The sequence below is a fragment of the Cucumis melo genome, chromosome 4 (genome assembly GCF_025177605.1).
Source record: "Cucumis melo cultivar AY chromosome 4, USDA_Cmelo_AY_1.0, whole genome shotgun sequence".
NCBI classification, from domain to species: Eukaryota; Viridiplantae; Streptophyta; class Magnoliopsida; order Cucurbitales; family Cucurbitaceae; genus Cucumis; species Cucumis melo.
Window position 1 is genome coordinate 16133236 of NC_066860.1, and position 21596 is coordinate 16154831.

General features: G+C 33.5%; 3 protein-coding genes and 1 long non-coding RNA gene across 5 annotated transcripts; 2 read left to right on the forward strand and 2 right to left on the reverse strand.

The window, feature by feature from the left end:
• Positions 1-1520: 1520 nt before the first annotated feature.
• Positions 1521-4938, forward strand: LOC103489982 (ATP-dependent 6-phosphofructokinase 6-like). Its single transcript, XM_008449344.3, has 13 exons — positions 1521-1742; positions 2064-2110; positions 2202-2241; positions 2316-2378; positions 2466-2603; positions 2685-2843; positions 2952-3005; positions 3101-3169; positions 3257-3386; positions 3481-3746; positions 3852-3900; positions 4004-4158; positions 4282-4938. Exons 1-13 carry the CDS (start codon positions 1521-1523, stop codon positions 4480-4482), a joined length of 1593 nt encoding a protein of 530 aa, XP_008447566.2. The 3' UTR covers positions 4483-4938.
• Positions 3960-6192, reverse strand: LOC103489981 (uncharacterized). The gene is made up of 2 exons (XR_537779.3): positions 5899-6192; positions 3960-4732 (listed from the first exon to the last, which is right to left on the reverse strand). It is a non-coding gene; the product is annotated as an uncharacterized LOC103489981 (long non-coding RNA).
• Positions 6193-9307: 3115 nt separating this feature from the next.
• Positions 9308-12318, forward strand: LOC103490090 (ATP-dependent 6-phosphofructokinase 6-like). The gene is made up of 13 exons (XM_008449457.2): positions 9308-9520; positions 9696-9742; positions 9840-9879; positions 10169-10234; positions 10320-10457; positions 10561-10719; positions 10860-10913; positions 10994-11062; positions 11158-11287; positions 11392-11648; positions 11753-11801; positions 11893-12047; positions 12160-12318. Exons 1-13 carry the CDS (start codon positions 9308-9310, stop codon positions 12316-12318), a joined length of 1536 nt encoding a protein of 511 aa, XP_008447679.2.
• A 244-nt stretch (positions 12319-12562) lies between these two features.
• Positions 12563-20927, reverse strand: LOC103489983 (uncharacterized). Of its 2 annotated transcripts, none has more exons than XM_051084366.1 (14): positions 20132-20927; positions 19769-19824; positions 19113-19171; positions 18924-18979; positions 18713-18845; positions 18356-18463; positions 18151-18213; positions 16088-16168; positions 15228-15455; positions 14192-14269; positions 13580-13618; positions 13269-13351; positions 13092-13164; positions 12563-12961 (listed from the first exon to the last, which is right to left on the reverse strand). In XM_051084366.1, the coding sequence occupies exons 1-14, from the start codon at positions 20812-20814 to the stop codon at positions 12758-12760; spliced, it is 1944 nt and encodes a 647-aa protein (XP_050940323.1). In that variant the 5' UTR covers positions 20815-20927; the 3' UTR covers positions 12563-12757. The 2 variants fall into 2 exon arrangements, with proteins under 2 accessions (XP_050940323.1, XP_008447567.2); XM_008449345.3 differs by having other exon boundaries at positions 18713-18796; positions 18924-18995; positions 20132-20926.
• Between the last annotated feature and the right edge of the window lie 669 nt (positions 20928-21596).

Genomic DNA, 21596 nt, shown 5'->3' on the forward strand with positions numbered 1-21596 from the left:
TTATTTTCAACTCTCCATGTAAGCAATCAAATTATTGACACCCTTTTGTCACATACTTAAAATATTCGTATATAATATTTTGAAGAACCTAATTAGACGTTTATTTTACAATAAAGTACAATAGGGGGAGGGGTTATTGTTTGTATCATACTATATTAATATATCATCTATAGATGACAATGGAACTCAAACCCAACTTCGTCATTCCTTGTTCTCAAAAAGATAAAATAAAATGAAAAACCATCATTCCTTCAACAAACATGAAACATGACCAATAGCACAAGCATGCCCATTGGTGTCACTCCCTTAAATATAGTTTTCTTAACATCAAGACGGAAATAAAAAAATATAATTAGGCTTTCGGTCCTTTTCTCTCCCTATATATATATATATATATAAGAAAAAGATTGTCATAAATGATATTGAGCAAAATATATACACTTAGTGGATTTTTATCCTTTAGTGGTTTTTCAGGGTAAATAGTTGTTTTTATTATTATTATTCTTAAAAAAATCCTTCCCCCAAAAAAACTTCGGACCCTGATTTCTAAAATAATTAATAAAACTAAGTTCTTTTACAGAAAAAAATTATCAATGTCAACTTGATATAATCCATTGTTGGAAGGCATCGAGAATCTTCTCAAATATTAGAGTCTCCACCTGTTATTTTCTAAACTTAAATATATATATTGATCTAGCAATAAATGTAGTCAATATAATCTAACTATACTCTCCAACTATATTGGACAAGAAAAATCTTATAATGAAGGCTGTACATTGAATCTAACCATTTCTTAAAAGAGAGTTCTAACTTTTTTATCTCAGCTCCAACTTTATCAAGTTAAGTGGTGGTAGGAGATTAAAGCTTAATATAAGACTACTTCGGCTAAACTTGTTTCTTCCGAGTTCAACCACTAAAGTTTAGTTTATGATGATCATTGTCACATACTCACAATTATAGTATTCGCTCCCAAAAACAAACTAAACAGACATGGGCTCCCAAAGGCTTATTACCTATAGAGATATGTATTTTCCGTTGGGACTATGTTCTTGAAACTGAGGTCTACTAAGAAAATTCCAACCCAAAATGGCTACCTATGTATCAATTTGTCAAATCAGTTGTAAAGTCAACCCTTCTTTCTCTTTCTCCTTGTGCTTAATTCAAGTTTTAATTGAAGTTTCCTTCTAAAATATTTGACAAATTAGCCCATAGAGGTTCCCTCACCATCCGTGAAACTGTAGGTCTAGGTGGCAAAATCACAGGCTGCACGAATATGAGAACCACGGAAGATTCAAGAATATTCCTTTTCAATCTCTTTCGGACTTTTCTACTTTTTCATGTCTTCCTCACCAATCCTCTAGAAGCCACCACTACTCTGCTTTTTGTAACTATTTTCCATTTCAATAAGTCACCACCATGACGTTCTTCTTCATAAAAGTCACCACCATCTGACGTTCCTGTTGATCAGTCTACAAATATGCCTTCTCTTCTTCCTTCTTCTTTGACCTTCTTCAATTCCCATGGATTCTTCCTTTTCTAGCTTCTCTTCTTCTTCTACTTCCGTCGACTTCTCAGCACCTGCCTCCGATCACCTCCCCAGCTTTCGGAACTGCGGATCATCTCTGATGGATTGTAACGGTGGGAATGGTAGAGACGCTCTCGGAGATTCCTTGACTGGTGGTGACTATCATTATGTTCTTGAAGATGTCCCTCATTTGACTGATTATCTCCCTGACCTTCCGGTAGTTGCAAAAATTTGTTATAATGCCTCAATCATTGAGTTATATTGAGAAAATTTTTCCTTTTCCTCCTTTTGTTATGTTTGAGTCTGATTTTTTAACCTTACCATATATGGAATTATCTTCAATGTTTAAAGTAATTAAAATAATTGGTAATCCACAAGATCATGGTCAAAAAGTTAAATTTCACTTTAGTATTTACTCTGCTTTGATTGTGAGTGTATATGTTTTATGTTTTTGTTGTTTTCCTCTCCCTTCGCAATTTTCAAATTACTCATTTTTATGGACGTATAAAGAATGAAACCTTGTCTGTTTTTTTCACAGGCTAATCTAAATCCTCTACAAGACCATCCTGCCTATTCTGCGGTTAAGTATGTTCCTTTGGTGTTTGGTTGATGCACAATTTCTCTTGTTTGGGAATGACACCAATTCAAATATTAATGAGAATTGAATTTTCTTCAGGCAATATTTTGTTAACGTGGATGATGCTGTTGCTCAAAATGTAAGTGATCAAGTTCTACTTCCTGAAGTTGGGATTCAATTATTCTGATTTTCCTATGGTTTTGTTGGAAACAGGTCGTTGTTCATAATAACAGTCCGAGAGGGACACATTTTCGACGTGCTGGACCTCGTCAAAAGGTTACGAGATGTTTTTTTTCCCTACAAGTGTTTTGCCATCATTGCTTTAGTTTCTTTGGATTTTAATCCAGGTCCAAAACTTTTCAGGTGTTTTTTGAATCCGATGAAGTTCATGCATGTATTGTAACTTGTGGTGGGTTGTGTCCTGGTCTTAATACAGTGATTAGAGAAATAGTATGCGGATTGTACCATATGTATGGCGTCCACAAAGTTGTTGGAATTGAGGTGATTATGTACCCTTTTCACTATCCTTCATCGCCATTAACATCATCACTAATCAGGGCAATCATTTCACCTAATATATAGGGAGGGTACAGAGGTTTCTATGCAAGGAATACAATTCCGTTAACACCCAAGTCGGTGAACAACATTCATAAACGTGGAGGCACCATCCTTGGAACGTCAAGAGGTGGTCACAATACCACCAAGATTGTTGACAGCATCCAACACAGGGGCATCAATCAGGTTTGAAGCCATCAATAACTAAAAGATTGTTTATTCAACACTTGAAAGTATTTGACAAATACATAAATAATGGTTTGGAGTCTCTTGAACCCTCATTTTGGGTCTCAGGTGTACATACTTGGAGGTGATGGAACTCAGAAAGGAGCTGCTGCCATTTTTGAAGTAATGCACATTGGTTTGGTTATTTGCAAATTGGTAGAATATCTAAAGATTGAAGAGCTTTGATCTCATATAAATTATGGTTCTTATTTATACAGGAAATCAGAAGGCGTGGGCTCAAAGTTGCCGTAGCTGGAATTCCAAAGACTATTGATAATGACATCCCTGTAAATATTAGTGAACTTGTTGATTAACGTAGCAGCATGAACCATCAAGTCCATATTTAAACCTTTCCACCATTCCTCTTCTTTTAGGTCATTGACAAGTCATTTGGTTTTGACACTGCTGTGGAAGAAGCTCAGCGTGCCATTAGTGCTGCCCATGTTGAATCAGAAAGTAATGAGAATGGTATAGGGTTGGTCAAATTGATGGGTCGCAATAGTGGTAAGATTTTGCCACTTGATCTCTAGTTGGGGTGTGAATTTGTGACAAAAAATCTTTTTCCTTAACCAATCTTATTTGGTCTTGAATCATATAGGGTTTATTGCAATGTACGCAACTCTCGCAAGTAGAGATGTTGATTGTTGCTTGATACCAGAGTCACCCTTTTATCTTGAAGGAGAGGGAGGCCTATTCGAGTATATTGAGCATTGCATAAAAGAACATGGACACATGGTTATAGTGATAGCTGAAGGAGCTGGACAAGAACTTATGTCTGAAAGCATACATAAACTAGATCAACAAGATGCTTCAGGAAATAAGCTACACCAGGATGTTGGTTTATGGATATCCCAACAAATCAAAGTTCGTCCTACCTTTATATTAAATACTAAAAAAATATATTATATATATATCATTCGCTTGCATATACTAATTATGGAGATTAACTATGAGTTTTGGTTAATCTAGGACTACTTCAAAGAAAAGAGGAAGATGGTAATAAATCTCAAATACATAGGTAGCCTGGGTTATCCCTCTCTATCATGCAATTTTTATTTTTCTTCAAACACACAAACATATTACTTATTGTAATTTTTAAATTTTTTTTTTTACTTTTGTAGATCCAACGTACATGATTCGAGCAGTTCCTAGCATTGCATCAGATAACATCTTTTGCACCCTTCTTGCTCAAAGTGCCATTCACGGCGCAATGGCAGGATATACTGGATTTACAGTAGGCCCAGTAAATGGAAGGCATGCTTACATACCATTTCATGTAAGCTCAATATCCTAAACCTTTACTTTCCTATAGTTGCTTAAAGTTACGTTCGTCTATTGGTATGGAAAGAGGGCTAGTTCCTGAATATAGACCAATCTTATGTTGCTCCTACATTTGCAGCGGATCATTGAGAGACAAAACAAAGTAGTAATTACTGACAGGATGTGGGCAAGGCTATTGTCTTCGACCAACCAACCGAGTTTCTTGCACCCTAAACATGTCAGTGATGAGCAAAACGACAAAAATCTTTCGGTCCAACTGGTAAGTAGTTTTAGAAAAGAGAACCATGTAGAAGAGAACAATGTAAAGAAGTTAAAATAGTCAAGTGAAGGAACGCACTACCTCACACAGATTAGCTAAAGCTGCTAAATAAGTATCTGGGGATCGCTAGTACGTATGTCCAAGAGATGAAAGATGCTATTAGCTTGAGACCGTATCATCTAACCATCCATCAGCCAGGTTTTTTGGGATGCTGATATGGAAATAAAGTCTTATGTATCCTTTACCCTTTTGAAATTTGGATTGTTCCATGCTTCATGTTTTGTAATAAGTGGTCCATCCTTTTGTCATGCTGTCAAGAAAAGAAACAACGAGAATTGATCAAATACAGAGGATCTCCTTCTATCTCTCCAACTTCACAGCCAATAGGGTGACCGGAAGTTTAAACTCAAGCCAAGAATAAAAATAAAATAATTTCCATTGAGTAAAATACTTAAGTGTAATCACGAGGAATGCAATCATGTAATTGTGATGACCTTTTATGAACTACTTTGTCTATTTCTTCTTTCTATTTCAGAGGTTAGAATTCATATCATGGCAATTAAAATATACACTAACACTACCACTAACGATATTACAGATGGACTGCAAGCTTACTAAACTCAAAATTAACATTCAGCCACGCAAACCTTGAGAGTTTCATAATCCAAGCTCGAAGCTCAATCATACCATTATGTAAACTATAATCATTTCACATTTCGAAAGCACTATTACAGATGATATTGAAGTGTATTAAAACTATTGGAATTGAAAGAAACAGTGTAAACATATAAATCAGTCCAACGAACAGTCATCACATCACAATCATTACTTTCGTTTGTAAACTCAAACTAATTTACTCTGATAAGGATTTTCCTCCTTTTTGTAAAAAGACACTGGCAAGGAAATCTATTTCAAAGCTCATCAGAACCAATTTTGTAAGATTCGTTTTTAAACTTCTTTTGAAACAAACTTTTAATCTAGGGTTTTACTGAAGTTCTACCATAGTCAATTATTATCAATTGAGTTGATGTGACATTAATTTATGACTTTGTTTTAGTTATTGTTAACTTTTATAAACAAAATATATATAAGAAGAAAGACTGGGATTTCGTGGAAGAACTGGTGCAATCTTAAGTAGAACTTTTGCCATTTCAGAGTCCTTTTACCCCTGATTTGGCAGAATAAGTGAAAGGTCATGACCTAAGCATCAAAATAGATTTTTTGTTTGTTTTCTAAGGAGACACAAAGAGTAGTTATGGTATGATTAAAAAGCCAGAATTATGAACAATGATGGTAGAATTAATGCATATACAATATGAACAATGGACATAAACTACCATATCACATTTAAAAAAATTTCAAGTCTATAGCAAGTGGTGGGGAGAGGGAAAAGCAGGAAAATATATCATTGTTCAAGTGAAATTTCGAAGAAAACCATGAACATTGATCATCTCGAAGTGTTAAGATAAGGCTAACCTGGACATAAACATCTTGAAGTGCAACAAAAAATGCACTCTAACACAATACCAGGATCACCACCGAACCAAGTAGTGAAAGATTAGAGAAGCTTAGAGATCAGGAGACGTTTGGAGAATGGAGAGCAATAATCGATAATTGAAGGGAAGTTGGAAGGACAGGCGTTGTGGAAGAGGGAAGAATTGGGATTTGGAAGAGAGCTGCACGAGAGGAGCTGTGAGAGGAGAAGACGATTTGGTAATTAACCGTTGCTTTTTTTTTTTTTTAAAAAAAAAGAAAATTAATTGCCGATAGACAAATATGGATATACAGAAATAAAAGAAAATGATACTATATATTGTAAATATTTTATTTTATTTAGAAATGTCCAAACTACAAAATATTTAGGCTAAACAAATCATTTATGGAGAAAAACAAAGGATAATTAATTTATCTATTTTACTATTTTTTGACGATTTTGTTGTTTGTAGGATCAATATGAAAATTATATTCCAAACACCAAATTAATATGTTTTAAATATTCAACATCAATACCAAAATTGTATACATGTGTTAAAATATTATATATAGGAATTAGGTGTTCTAAAGTCTTATTTGATCGATCATACAAATAAACCTTGGATTTTTCCAATTGTTACGCAAATTAATATTGCATAATTAATAATTAAATTAATCAACTAATAATTAATATTGCATAATTAATAATTTAGGTTAACGGCCATCGTGGCCCCAAGATGCATCTAGCTTTCAACTTAAGCAATTACGTCAATGATCCTATTGTAAAATAAAGTTTCTCTTTCTTTGTAAAAACAACCTTGAGACAAGTGTAAAAGTGGAAACTTAAATGCAGAGTTACTTTTTGCCCTTTTAATTTTCTCTTACCTTTTCAACTCCTTTACAAGCTGTCAACTTTCCTTTCATTATATTTCTTTCTTTGATTGGCATGGTTCACCGAAAGAGAAAGGAAGAAGAAAAAAAAAGGTTTCAAAGGGGGTTTCTTAATGGAAGATGAAGAGATGAGAAAAGTGAACAAGATGATGTTTATAGTGGTTCAGCACATAGCCTACATCCACTCTTCAAAGGTAAAAATCTTTTTATTCAACATGGAAAAATAGATTCAAGACAAATGAACATATTTTTCATACTACATCTCCTTGAATTTATTATGTATATTTTCTACTTAAGGCTACAAGACTTTTATTAGTTATTTTGTTGAAACAAAATAACTTCCTATTCTAACAAAAATGTAGTTGTAAGTTGTATGATTTGTTTCATTTCTTTAACAAGTGCAGAAAAATTGATGCCCTCTTATAGAAGATAGTTCATCAACAAATTTCAATAGATTCCAGGCCGAAGTTACCCCGAAATGGCCCCGAGATCATACTCTCATAAGCATTATGTTAATGATATTGTCAATTTAAGCAATTATGTCAATGATTCAGGACCAAAGTTGTTTTGAGATGACCTCGAGATCACCCTAAGCATAAGCATTGATATTATCAATTTAAGCAATTATGTCAATGATCCCGGGCCAAAGTTGCTCCAAGATCATAGTACATAAGCATTATGTCAATTATATTGTCAATTTAAGCAATTATGTCAATGATTTGGAGCCAAAGTTTCCCAAGGATGACCCCAGGATCATACTATGCATAAGCATTATGTCGATGATATTATCAATTTAAGCAATTACGTCAATGATCCCAGGCCAAAGTTGTCTTGAGATGGCCTCGAGCTCATACTACATAAGCATTTTGTAGTATATGACCTCGGAGTTAGTCATTTTTAGGCCAATTAGTTCAAAATTAAAGTTCAATCTCGATGATGCACTCAGCCGAGAGAGATCGAGATAAATTCTTCAAATAGTTTTTTTTTTAGTTTGAAAAGAATCTTGTGGTCGATCTCGATCTAGATTGACCTCAAGGAAAACAAAATCACGAGTTTTCTGTGCTACTTTTGAAATATAAAACCAAAAAGGTGCTAGGTTTTGTCAATCTCTGTAGTTATTGTTGCAATCAACATACAATTAATTGTCAAATAAATTTTCTTTCTTACTATTAACACACAATGATAGTTTGATAAATTGATCAATGTGAGATTTTTTTTATTTGACTAACTATTGTTTAGTATGTTTTAAGGAAAAAAATTTATTTTGGAACTTTGTGAGACCCTTGGCGATTAAATGGCACTTAGCACACGTAATATATTTGTGGTACAACCAAGATCATTTAGATTTGGCTACATTACCGTTAAACCATTTTTTTCAAAATTAATTCTTTGCTACATGATCGTTTAGATTTGGCTATTCTTCGGTATACGATCGTTTAGATTTGATCGTTTAAATTTGGATAGTCAAATCTAAACGATTTTTTTTTTCAAAAAATTTTTGGTACATGATCGTTTAGATTTGGTATACAATCGTTTAAATTTGGTATACAATCGTTTAGATTTGGTATACGATCATTTAGATTTGGTATACAATCGTTTAGATTTTGTACACGATCGTTTGAACCTTTCTATCTAATATCCCAACGATTTCTTCAAGATCTTTTATTTTTATATTTGGCGCACAATATTGAGCAAACAAATAACAACTTTAAAAAATATAAAAAATAAATCTTTTATATTTGTACAGGGCAAACCTGGAATATTAAAAGAAATAGCCGACTTCATGGACTTTTTGATTTTGTTATACGGGCAGTAAATATTTTGATGTTTTACTACATTTATGAAAAATTTTCCTATTATTAATATTATATTTATATTAATGTCATTTTTAGGTTTATTTTTTGTGGTTCGTGGATTTTTTTAAAGATGTAATGAAAATATTTCGATTCACCATTTATATCAATATTGAACCCATGAAAATGTGAAAATATTAATAAAAATATTGACATATTGATGAAAAACTGTAGTTTTAACTTAAGATTTTGGTTTTTTGTCTTGAGTGCTAAAAAATTTGGTGTAAAAATTGGATTAATAATTATTTTTTTAATGTTTTAAGTTTAATAGTATTTATTTAGAGTTATTTTTGAAATAAAACTTTACTAAGGATATGTTTTAATCATTTTTAAAAATTTGAGGTTAATTTTTTTAATTTTTGAAAATTTATGAGCATTTTTTATCCGAACCATAAAGTTAGTGCATTTTTTATAATTTACACCAAACTTTTAATTAATTATTGTTAGATTTGAGATGGGAAAAACAGAAAATAAATGGCGGGAAATTAAAACGGTATTATTTACAAATCCTATTTGATTTTGGATTTCCAAATTTCCTTCATCCTAATAAATAGCCATCGCCTTCGTTTGGGAGTTTTACGGTTAGGTTGGCGCCATAATCATACAACCTCTTCTCTTGAAATTGAAACTCAAAACTTTAATCTGTTCCAAATTAAAGAAACCTGACCATGGAATATTCGTCCTTCTCATCGTTTTCACCTTCTTCTTCTTCCTCCGACGACGACTCTATTTTCCGTGGCATCACTCACTGTCTATGGTGTCATTGGTTCGACGACGACTTCAAGGCTAAGACGATGGTTACCGGCGACGATCATCATTTCCAATTTCTTCTGGACGACATTCCTCATTTCACCCATTATCTGCCCTCTCATCATCTCAAGGTTATTTGTTTCTTTGTTTACTCATTAAAAAATATATATCAATTTTGCATAATATAATAATTGTTTAACTACAACATATTGCCTCCCATCATTAGTAACCAAATTTTTTGAGTTTCAAAATTTTTGTGTGTTTTGTCTCGTTTGAAATATATAATATTTTGTATGTTGTATGCAGGCACATTCAAATCCATTACATAACCATCCTGCCTATTCCACTGTTGAGTATGTTTTCTATATTTGCTCATCTTTAATATTTTTTTAAAAATTACATCAATTCATATATTTACTAACGATTTTTTTTTTTTTTTTGAATGATTAGCCAATACTATGTGGATGTGGATGATGTTGTTGCTCAAAACGTAAGTGATTTAATTCTATACTTATTCTTAATAATTTTTTAAACCTCAAGCTAATGGTTAGGTTGTGTATTAATCTAAAACTCAAATTTTCACAAATTTATCAAATTAAACTTCAAACTTACATAAATTTTACATCAATTTAAGCACCCAATTATTATAAGTTAAGTTGTATATAAAAATAATATAATACAATGGATGGTTTGAAGTTGATTGATTAAGTTGAAGGTCTAAATTGATAAAAGATGGAAATGCATGCTCTAATTTTATGTGTTAGTTTTGTTTCCCATAGATTGTTGCTGGAAAGAATGCTCAAAAGTGTGGGAGATATTTTCGACTTGCTGGACCTCGCCAAAAGGTTACTGATATATTAATTATTGTTCATACCTCTCCTTGCTCCAAACCTTAATTTTGAATGGTAATGCATTATTATATATGTTTAGGTGTTTTTTGAACCCCAAGAAGTACATGCTTGCATTGTAACATGTGGGGGTTTGTGTCCTGGCCTTAACACCGTGATTCGAGAAATAGTATGTGGATTGCATCATATGTATAGAGTCCACAATGTCGTTGGTATTCAGGTAATTTGCATACTTTAACATATTCTAATTACATAATTAGTTAAATATCATTAATTAACTGACATTGATTTCATATGAATAAATAAATTTGATTGCTTTTCAGGGAGGGTATAAAGGATTTTATAGCAAAAATACAATTTCACTTACACCAAAGTCAGTGAACGGCATTCATAAACGTGGTGGCACAATTCTTGGTACATCAAGAGGTGGTCACAATACATCCAAGATTGTTGATAGCATTCAACACAGGGGAATCAATCAGGTAGGTATAACAGATAATAGGTTTGGTTATTTCAACGATCATAATCCATTCGTTTTGAGATGAAAAGATAATGTGTATTTAATAGTAAACACTTGTTCATAGCCAATCTTAAATTTATTTTGTGTTTTGGCTGCATTTAGGTTTATATAATTGGAGGGGATGGAACTCAAAAAGGAGTTGCTGCTATTTACGAGGTACCTATAAACTATATATTATAAATTAAAGAGTTTTTAATTTGATGTGTTATAAATTATGGCTGGTTTCATTCATGTAGGAAATTAGAAAGCGTGGCCTCAAAGTGTCGGTAGTTGGAATTCCAAAGACGATTGACAATGATATTCCAGTAAATGCTCTAAATTTATATGTTAATTCATTTATAATTTGAATGAAATGAATTATATATCAAATTCATATATTAATTTCTTAATTCTTTTTTAGGTCATAGACAAGTCATTTGGTTTTGACACTGCTATAGAAGAAGCTCAACGTGCCATTGATGCTGCTCACGTTGAAGCCGAAAGTAATGAGAATGGTATTGGTGTAGTGAGGCTAATGGGACGCAATAGTGGTAACAAATTACATTACTTCATTACTCATCACTAGTTGGTGTGAGATTTTGTAACTTTGAATGTTATTATTAACTGATTGTACAATATATATTGAATTCCACAGGGTTTATAGCTATGCATGCGACGCTGGCTAGTGGAGATGTAGATTGTTGTTTGATACCGGAGTCACACTTTTATCTAGAAGGAGAGGGTGGTTTGTTTGAGTATATTGAACACTGCCTGAAAGAACAAGGTCACATGGTTATGGTCATAGCTGAAGGTGCAGGGCAAGAGCTTATTTCCAAAGACAAAAACCAAATGGATGCTTCTGGAAATAAGCTACATGAAGATGTTGGTTCTTGGTTATCCCAACAAATTACGGTTCGTCCTTGTTTCTCACTTACATTTAAAAATTAAAAGAAAAAATTGTTTTGTTTTGATAATGTAATTTAAAACTTAAACTAACAACTTTTTATGGGTTGCAGGATCACTTTAAGGGGAAGGGGAACATTTTAATAAATCTAAAATACATAGGTAATAGACACCCCCTTCTGATCTTCATGCAATTTTTTTCCAACTTTTGAACAAGACTACTGAGCATATAACATTTTTGTTTCATTTGCAGATCCTACTTATATGATTCGTGCAGTTCCAAGCAATGCATCAGATAACATATATTGTACCCTTCTGGCACATAATGCCATTCATGGTGCAATGGCAGGATACACGGGTTTCACTGTTGGTCCAGTCAATGGAGAACATGCTTACGTACCATTCCATGTAATAAGTCTAAAATTAGAAGCTTTTGTGTTCCTCATTTGGTTACTTTTTTTAGAAATGGTTAATTAATCATCATAGTAAAAATATATTAAACAGCTTCATATATGTGCAGCGAATAACTGAGAGGCAAAACAAAGTTGTGACAACTGATAGAACGTGGGCAAGACTATTGTCTTCTACCAACCAACCAACTTTCTTGAACCCCAAACAAGTCGATATGATCAACAAAGACAAAAAAAACTTCACAAGACAATCTGAAGCCATTTGCTAATCTAAATATTTAGCATTTTTCTCCTAGTTCTTTAGTTTTTGATTTATTTTCACTGATGTAAGTAATTCCCAGTTCCCAACTCTTATTAGAGCTCTCTTTTGTAAAACATTTGTTAATCAATAAAATAACATATATATTTTTTGAAATTAGCTCCCCAAAGCTATGTTAGAACAAGAAAGAACAGAAAGTTACAAGGAATATAGGGAGCTATAAATCACTTCTCTTCATCCCAACACCAAACTCATGACCAAATAACGTTGAAGTTACTATTGATGCAATTAAATTCATGCCAATATAAGAACTGTCATAAATTTTCATCAAGTAAATAACTTGCCTGGCCTAATCAACTTTTCTTGTTTGAATGACTTAAAGGATACATTTTATGTACATCCACTTCATTTTGGAAGGAGTTGTATCTTTATGCCAAAAAAGAACAAAACTAAAAACTAGCCATTGAAGGAGTTGTAACTTCATCTCTTACCATGAAAACGTTGTTGATAACATCTTTCAAATTTGTGCAACCTATGAGCTTCATCTTGCCCAACCCTACCACTCCTAAACAATTTTCAGCTGACTTGGGTACTACACATCTTTTGAAACCCAATTTGGCCACAGTATTGATCCTCTTCTCCATCCTACCCACCTGTACGTTAATGAAGATTTGATATTTCATTAAACAAATTTGAAAACAGCCCTTATGGTAGACTGAAAACTAGATGATCTGTACAAGGCATGCCAAAACTTCTGTAATAGCGCCGAAATAGAATGCTTACCATGCGAAGCTCGCCGCCGAGGCCAATTTCACCAATGAATGCAATGTCATTTGGAATGTTAAACTCCAAAAAGCTGAAGTGACAACAAATAAATTAAATGTTAGAGAGACAGAAACCAAAAAGTTATTTGTAAAAGGTATGATTATCAGTTAAGTGCAATTAGTTGAAATCACATGCCTGCTGCAAATTGCCATAGCAATGGCAAGATCTCCTGCAGTCTCTGTCAATGTCACCCCGCTCACAACATTTATAAATATGGCCTGTAATTTCAAAGTACAAAACAAATAAAGCATAAAGCGAGACATATTCAGACTATTAGAGGTATGAAAGAAATATAGTAAGAAATATAACTGCTGTTTATCATAGGACAATAATTGAGCAGATCCATCAACTTTTACCAATCAATGAGGGAAGATTAACATCAACTCCACTAAAGCAGAGTAATAAAATTTTTAGATGGGGAGAAAAAAGGAGAGCTGTCAACTCACATTTGTTTGTAGCTTCAACCCAGCTTGCTTCATGAGAACCTACCATTCATAAGATGAACTTAAAAATTAATCAATAAATAGTTAACCAATTTCACAATTAACATCATAAATTATAAAGATTTCTTTCTTTTCTCTCTTTATCCCTAGTATATAAAATTGCAACCACCAAGCAATGCTCAAGTTGGCAGACGAAGGAAGTTCAAAATAATGAAAAGTAGAAACATTCATATTAAACCAGGAATGTTAAAGGGGGAAGGATAAGAAATTAAACATGAAATAATCAAACAAGCAACAAAAGTGATAGATAGCTAAATTTCAGAAGCTCTATAGTTCAAGTTCAATAAAATTGATATTGGTACTCTGTAAAATTGTTCATCAAAATGAGATCCATAAGTTTTTAATTCGAGTAAACGTCATTGTTATCTGAATGCATAAAAGTAATGCCTCAGACCAAATGAAGGCCGTATTTCTCAATTGCATGTCCGTGAGGAAATTATAGACTAGGATAAACAGCAATTAGTATGAGAAAGTTTGTTGAATGCCTTTAAAAAAACAAAAAGTTGGCACTCGAGATGTCAGAGTTTACCAGAAATAATTCACTTAACAACATACCGATATGATCATATCAGCCCTGCGGTTTTGAATCCCATTAACGTGTGTAACAAAGGAGGAACTGGACGAACACAATGCCTAGAAAATTAACGTAACAATTGATCAAAATGAGAATGATCGAGTTATTAGCAACGAAAATGGTATATGTTGATTGGAGGTCAATAAAAGGGTTATTACAACTTATTTTCTGCCTTAAAAATATGCTAATGGTTCTCTCTCTCTCTCTCTTTTTTAATTAACAGAAGCTATTATAAATTTAGCCATCCAAATTTTTTAACAAGAAATAAGTAGCTTTGATATGGTTAATTAATAAAAACGAGAGTATCATCAAATATGGCTAAATAATCAAAGAAAATTTAAGGCAAATTAAGCCATCCAAAGATGAAAATATTCATTTGGAGAAGTTTATAATTCAAAATTTTCACAACAAAGAAAGCACAATCGCATAAATTCGCAAACAAATAAAAGAGAATAACCTTTCTGAAAAGAAAAAAAAAATTTCTAACCACGAAGATAGTCTGGGATAATCCAATAAATTATTGAGATGGAGAGGATTTCACAATGTTCAAAAGTTGTTCTAATACAATTAAAAAGTAAATATGAGCTTTTTTTCAAAAAATGAAAAGTAAAAAATATAATAAAAGGACGTGCTTACAAAACTAAAATATTGTGACTAAACAACAAGCTTTATGACCTTAAACGTTGTATCTGAAAGATTCTTTAAGGCCTCTAAACTTCAAGTTTCAATTTATTGAATAGGACACTTTGAATTTTGTGTCTATCAAAATCGTAAACCTTTAAAAATATATGAAATATGACAAAACTTCATAGACACAAAATTAAAGGTTCAAGGTTCAAGACCTATCAAAAAAAGATTTTGAATTTTAGAGACCTATAAACACTATTTTTTAGCTTAGAGACCGATAAGTAATAATAGATTTCTTTTTTAAATAAGTAATTATAACTTAATAGATATTTTCAATAAGAAAACATTCGAACGTGGTTTTTCTTTAAGAGAGGGGTTGGATCGAAGCACCTGAATTTCAAGCAGGAAGGTTTGAGTTCCATCCATGACCACTGCAACAGCAAGTCCTGTCAAATGCTCTGAATTTAAATTTCCATTGTGATCCCTTCTAAACATCTCACTTGGATTTGACACCACTTCCAGTCCTGATGGCAACATTTCAAATACTCCAAGCTCATCTGTTGATCCAAATCGGTTCTTCACTGGTCGTAGTAGCCGATGCAACGAGCATTTCTCTCCCTATTCCACACATTATTTCATTCTTTTTTCCTTTCACACAAATCACTTTTAAATACTTTATAGAAGTAAATAATATAATAGGAACAACTCAAGAACATGTGAATTATTTACACTACCCACGTACTGTAGGCTGTAGTCATATGAAGACATTAAATCAAATTAAAGGTCTGGAACTGGAAGTGCCTCTATCAAAACTGTGAAATTAGCAATAAAATACTTTGCTCCTTTATAAAAATAAATAGATAACTGCTTGATTCTAATATTTCAAAGAGGTCGTTGATCTAGTTACAAGTACATATTTCTAGATGGAAACAAAAGGGTGGCATTAATATTTATAAACTTAACAAATGCACTACATAAAAGGAGACAGATTAGAAAGAAAATATACATGCATGGAAAGACGAAATTAGTAAGAGATGAGACAGTGTACCTAAAAATAAATTACTTGTGGAAGTACTGGGATTAGCAAGAAAAGGTTTGTGTACAATGGTAGATTATTGAAAAATCAAGCCCCAAAGGCTTGAGTCAGTAAATATCAGTCATCTGACAAAGCCGATGATAATATGTCTGAAATGAACGGCTAAAAAGAAAGGAAAATCGAAGTAAAATGTAAGGGATGTACATGTACCCACTTCCACATACAGTACAACATCCACAATGTGCTCCAGAAGTCGAGGTCCAGCAACTTCTCCTGATTTGTTCACATGTCCAATCTGAAATATATCAACATATCCATGTGTATATTACTTCCAAACACATACCTATGCATACATAGGTCCACATGCATAAAGAAAAGATTGCTTCCAAAATACGCATAGAAATACAAAAACCAACGTATGTATACGAGATTCTTGAGAGAGTAATAACATGCTTGGAAGCGATTTTCAAATGGCCAAAATCACTCGAAAAAGGCTTTTGATCATTCAAAATCCATTCCTATGTAGAAACTGTGTTCAAGAATGTAAAATTAAACATTGAATTGGTTTGAGTGATTAAAGAAGTGTTTTTGGGTAATTTTAAACATGACAAGTGATTTTAGCCATTTCAAAATCACTCTTTTTTTAATGAAAACAACACCTAAAACCAGTCCAACAAAACACCTCCATTGAAAAAAGGAGACCAACTAAGTAAAATGTTGCCTATCATTTCTCACCCCAAATGTCCCAAATAACAACATTCACCCCGACAAGCGATAAAAAAAACCCCTTTTGTCTCTAAAGGGTGGATGGAGGAACTCCTCGATTGTCGCTCTGACACTTTGTAAACCAGCAAAGTTAACACCGAACTCCTGAAGGAAAGTGCTCCACACAGCCTACACAAACTGGCAATCCCAAAAAAGATGATCAAGATCTTCCACTGCCTTCCAACAAAGCATGGAATAGAAAGGCTTGACAAGCAAAGTTCTCCTACTAACAAGCCAACCAACCATGCAAGACTTGCCAGATAAAGAACCTAACTTTTTTAGGAACCTTAGTCCTCCAGACCACATAAAAAACCAACTCCTTAACAAAGGCTTACAAGTGTATCCACGACTAGGGTTAGAGTTCCAAACACAAAGATACCTTCTCCTCTCCCTAAATGACCACCCTTCAAGCAAGGAAAGAAGAGAGGTCACCTCCATCATCTCCCAATTGGTCAAATTACAATTCAACCCGAAAGAAAAAGACACAGGATTCTCAGATCCCACCAAAAGATCCGAAATAGTGCAATTTTTGGAAGATGATAAATGATACAAAAGTTGAAATGAAAAACAGGTCGAGTATTGAGGTGGTAGCTACACTAATATGCACTCTAGACCAATACAACAATAGGTAGATTATTACTTTCATCTAAAGGACAGTAAGCAAAACTGACCTTCCATCTTGTTAGGAAGGTCCCAAGCCACCGATTTTTATGGAAAAATCAGAGAATTGAGAAACCCATAGCTAGTAAAACAGTATTTGAGCAAAAAGCATATATGTCATAATGTCTACCATCATCGAAACGAAGGATGAATTGATGTACGACTAAAGGAAATATTTTAATTTATAAGAAAATATTCATTGAAAAATGAAATATAAAAATGATGGGAAACTTCAGCCAGGGTAAAGAAGCCGCAGTAAAAACAAAAAAAATAAAACAGAAGGAGAAGAAGCCTAATAGTCATAAGAACGTTTGAACTTTACAGTGAACAATTTGCACCAAGACAGGCCACAAACGCAAAATGAACCCACAAAAAAATACAATCCCTCTAATCCAAGAAAAATTCTACTATGGAGAAGAGGAGACTAATGATACATATAAGCACTGTAAGCCAGCCAAAAGTGTTAAAATGGGAACGTCAAGATCAGAAAGCCATTGAATGAAAGGGAAGAAAAAAAAATGAAAAGGTGATCTTGAGTTTCTTCCAAACCTAACTTGGAGATAGATTGTTGTAATTCTTGCTTCATATGAAAGAACTTGAAAGGAATGTTTAATGGGTGACAGGTTAGTCTTTCAAAACGCAAAGATGACACTTTATTCACAATAACTACAGGTTTAAGAAATGCTATAGTTTATAAAATTTCGGAGGTTCAGGATTTGAAAAGCTAAGAAAGAAATTTGTACCGGAGAAAGCAATAGTGGACTTATTGTATCAAGCACTACACTACAAGTCTGTACAGTTGATTCCATCCAAACAACAGAATACACATGAATTGGTGTTGGCTTTACTTACCAATAAAATGGGGATGCCGGTTGTCTTTGCATAACGGAGAAAGGCTGAGGTGCATTCCTTCACCTGACAAGATTGGAGTTCTTAAGATCTCAGCCTTGAGAGAATCATATAGTTCTAAATTCACTGTATGATTATGGTGAAGCAGTGCACAAGCATAAAAAAGTTTTCACCTAGACCACATGTTTGGTAGAATAATGTTTCTAACCTGTGTAATCCCTCCAGCACTTCCAGCTACTTCTTGCAAATAAACTGTTTGAATAGAATCAATGATCAAGGCTCTAGGAGATAGAGGCTGAATCTTCTCAAATATATCCTGAAATAAGGAAAAATCTTAATTAATTTCACATCTTCCATCACTTAGCACATTTACATTTGAAAAGACTACCTATCCTTTATGATTTATCAAATACACTAAATCTTTAATGTAGATCAACCTATCACCTAGAGTTCTAGACCAGTGAATCATAACTATAATCCAAGTAAACAAAAAAAAAGAAAGGTAGGCAGGAGTTGAAGAAGTCAACACCAGAACAAAACTAGCAAGAAAATGTACATGACGCACCTCAACATCAGTACTTGAATACAAGAAAAGATTCTCGGTTTGAATCTTCAATCGGTCTGCTCTATTTCCAATTTGCTCCACACTCTGCGAAAGGACATTGGTACATGAATTTGGAAGGAACTCACCAAGAGTCCTAGACGTGTTCGGAGAATTTTTAGAAAGAACGATGAAAATTAACCATCTTACTATCTTAGACTGTTAGGAGGGTTACCTCTTCCCCAGAGACATAAACAACGGATTTTGATCCACCTTCGCCACACCCTTCAGCTAAAATGGCAGCAATCTTCAAATCAAATGTGTGATTTGACAACATGAACAAAAAAATTGGAAATAATAAGATAATAATGAAATATAACTTCAAATAACTACCAAATCAATCGGGGTCTACATGTCTTCATACCTGCAACAACAATGTACTCTTGCCAACACCAGGGTCACCACCGATCAAAACAAGTGAACCTTTAAACCCAGGAAGATGCAGATATTAATATACATAAAAAAAAAAAAAAAAAAAAAAAAAAAAAAAAAAAAAAAAAAAAACTTTTCAAAGGAAATCTAGAGGATGATATATTAAAAAACCAAAATCACAAATGGTAACATTTTAACTTACAATCCTCAAAATTATGAAGGATTCATATAAATCATTATGATATAAATTAAGGTGAGATTTACTTCATATGAATATAAACATACCTGACTCAGTAGATACTATACATGATAATCAAAGGCTAGTGCTCGCTATCTAGTTTAGCTTAGCATATCCTACTATGAGATAAATTATCGTCATGCAGATGAAAAATTAACTTGATAAAGATCCATTGCCTGTCTTGAGTGGAAGTACAAGTTTTACAAAAATAAAACATTTTTTAACCTCGGTTGATTAATGATTACTAAGGATAAAAGAGAATCAGACAGATGGAAAACAGAAATCATAGCCTCGTCTTACAGGAATCAAACAATTTTACATAGAAGCAAGTAAAATAAAGAATAACTAGATGGCAAGTATTAAGCACAATCACAATACTACGTAAAATAAAACTTGAAGTTTGAACTAACCTGGCACCAGCCCACCACCAAGCACCCTTGCCACTTCATTTCCGAAGGGACCAGGCCTAAACATCAAGCAAGGTGAAAAGACATAAACTTTCCCTCCTATCAACATCCATCTAAGATGGCTAAAAAAATATATCCCCCCAAACCGTTGGATATCCAATACGTTCATATAATGTTATAAATTATAATCCATAGAGTTCACTACACTACCCCGAGCTCCATCAAGCGCGAGGTTAAAAGGCAATAATGGATTAAAAGAACGCTAAGCTTAGACTCACTCTAATTGGAACTACTCTAATGAGTTTGATATGCATTTTTAGTACGAAAGAGAGATAAAAGAACATAAAGTTGGAAAATATAACTTACAAGGGAAGTCTCCAATCCTGAGCATTGATCCCTCGGTTCACATCTGTTAACCGCATAGGATTCACGTTAGTGACCTGCTTTGGAAGCCATGTTCGACTCCCCCCTTCACTATCATTCCCCACTGAAAACTGCTTCATTGTCCCAACCTTTCGACAGGACTGACAAGTTCCCCACCACTGCCCCTCACTATGCCCACAGTCCGAACAAACCCAAGAAACTTTACTCTTCTTCTTCAATCCCGCAAGCTTCCCCGAATTCGTCTTGCAAGTCAACTTATCATCTAAACCCACTTTCCTCACACTCTCCGAAGTCTTCTCGTTCAATGAATCCTCTGCCCCATCTCCATTTAGAACTCCAAGGCTCTGTTCGGGCTCTTTTCCATCGCTACTGCTTCCGACCCTTTGAGTGGTAAGCTTACTCGAAACGGAGCCGTAAAGAGACCAAACGTTGCGACGTTTTTCATTTTCTGGACCGGAACCGGCGAGGGGATCGCCGTTCCGGGCATCGGTCGAAAGGTGAGCGGTGTTGAAACGGGGGGCGTAGTGAAAGAGGGAAGAGTTAGGGCTGAGGGAAGACCGGCAGGAGATGGGGGATGTTTTATAAGAAGAGAAAGATGAGGAAATGAGAAAGTGCTTTCGAGAATAGAAAATAGTTCTGAGGGACTTCATGTCTAAGAGCTGCATCGAAGAGAGTTTGAGGGTTTTAGGAAGACGATGAAGGATTTAAGGAATAATCCCCCGCCAATTTCCATTGCAGCAAACACACGGTTCGAATTCCCGAGCTTCCTTTTATTGTAATTTACATCGGCTATTTTATTTATAATAAAATGTGATTCATATAAATAAAAAGGCATATTTACTCATTTGAATGTTAATAAAAATATTTATTTTATAATTTTATTTTATTTTTTAGAATTTTTACAATTCTTTATGCAAATCGAAATTAAATCAAATCAAATTTTGCAGAGAAGTCCATTAAGATCGTTCAACGTTCACTTTACAAGAGTTGGCATTTTTTGTCTATTTATTACAATTGCGATGACAAAATGTAAAAATGAAATTGAATGGAAATTCTTATATAGGCCTTTCATGTCTTTGATCCACCGATCACCATTCACCCGTGCTCGACCATGGTTTTTCGTCCCATATTAAGTTAACGGTTTTGCAGACAACCTGTTTCACCGATTAAGTTTGGACAGGAATGAGTTGTTGCATATTTGATTACTTCTCTCTTCGTAACCATTTCTACTCATGGTTAATACTTTAATATATCGATTAATATTTTAAATCTTAAACTAAAAATTTTTCCTTGAAACGTACTAAAATAATAATCAGTAAAAGAAAAACTTACACTTATAAATCTGTACTATCACTATATGTTAATAGTCAAATACAATTTCTATATGACAATTAAATGTATGTTAATTACAACAATAACAATAAAGATCGATTCTGTTTGTAATCTA

Excerpts from the sequence above, each read along its gene's own strand:
- LOC103489982 (XM_008449344.3), top strand. The coding sequence starts at position 1,521 with ATGGATTCTTCCTTTTCTAGCTTCTCTTCTTCTTCTACTTCCGTCGAC. Across the intron at positions 1,743-2,063 it reads ATTATCTCCCTGACCTTCCG|GCTAATCTAAATCCTCTACA; the intron begins GTAGTTGCAAAA and ends TTTTTTTCACAG. Across the intron at positions 2,844-2,951 it reads AACACAGGGGCATCAATCAG|GTGTACATACTTGGAGGTGA; the intron begins GTTTGAAGCCAT and ends TTTGGGTCTCAG.
- LOC103490090 (XM_008449457.2), top strand. The coding sequence starts at position 9,308 with ATGGAATATTCGTCCTTCTCATCGTTTTCACCTTCTTCTTCTTCCTCC. Across the intron at positions 10,235-10,319 it reads TTGCTGGACCTCGCCAAAAG|GTGTTTTTTGAACCCCAAGA; the intron begins GTTACTGATATA and ends ATATATGTTTAG. Across the intron at positions 11,649-11,752 it reads GGTTATCCCAACAAATTACG|GATCACTTTAAGGGGAAGGG; the intron begins GTTCGTCCTTGT and ends TATGGGTTGCAG.
- LOC103489983 (XM_051084366.1), bottom strand. The coding sequence starts at position 20,814 with ATGCAGCTCTTAGACATGAAGTCCCTCAGAACTATTTTCTATTCTCGA. Across the intron at positions 18,464-18,712 it reads ATTCAAGTACTGATGTTGAG|GATATATTTGAGAAGATTCA; the intron begins GTGCGTCATGTA and ends TCCTTATTTCAG. Across the intron at positions 16,169-18,150 it reads CCGGCATCCCCATTTTATTG|ATTGGACATGTGAACAAATC; the intron begins GTAAGTAAAGCC and ends GATATATTTCAG.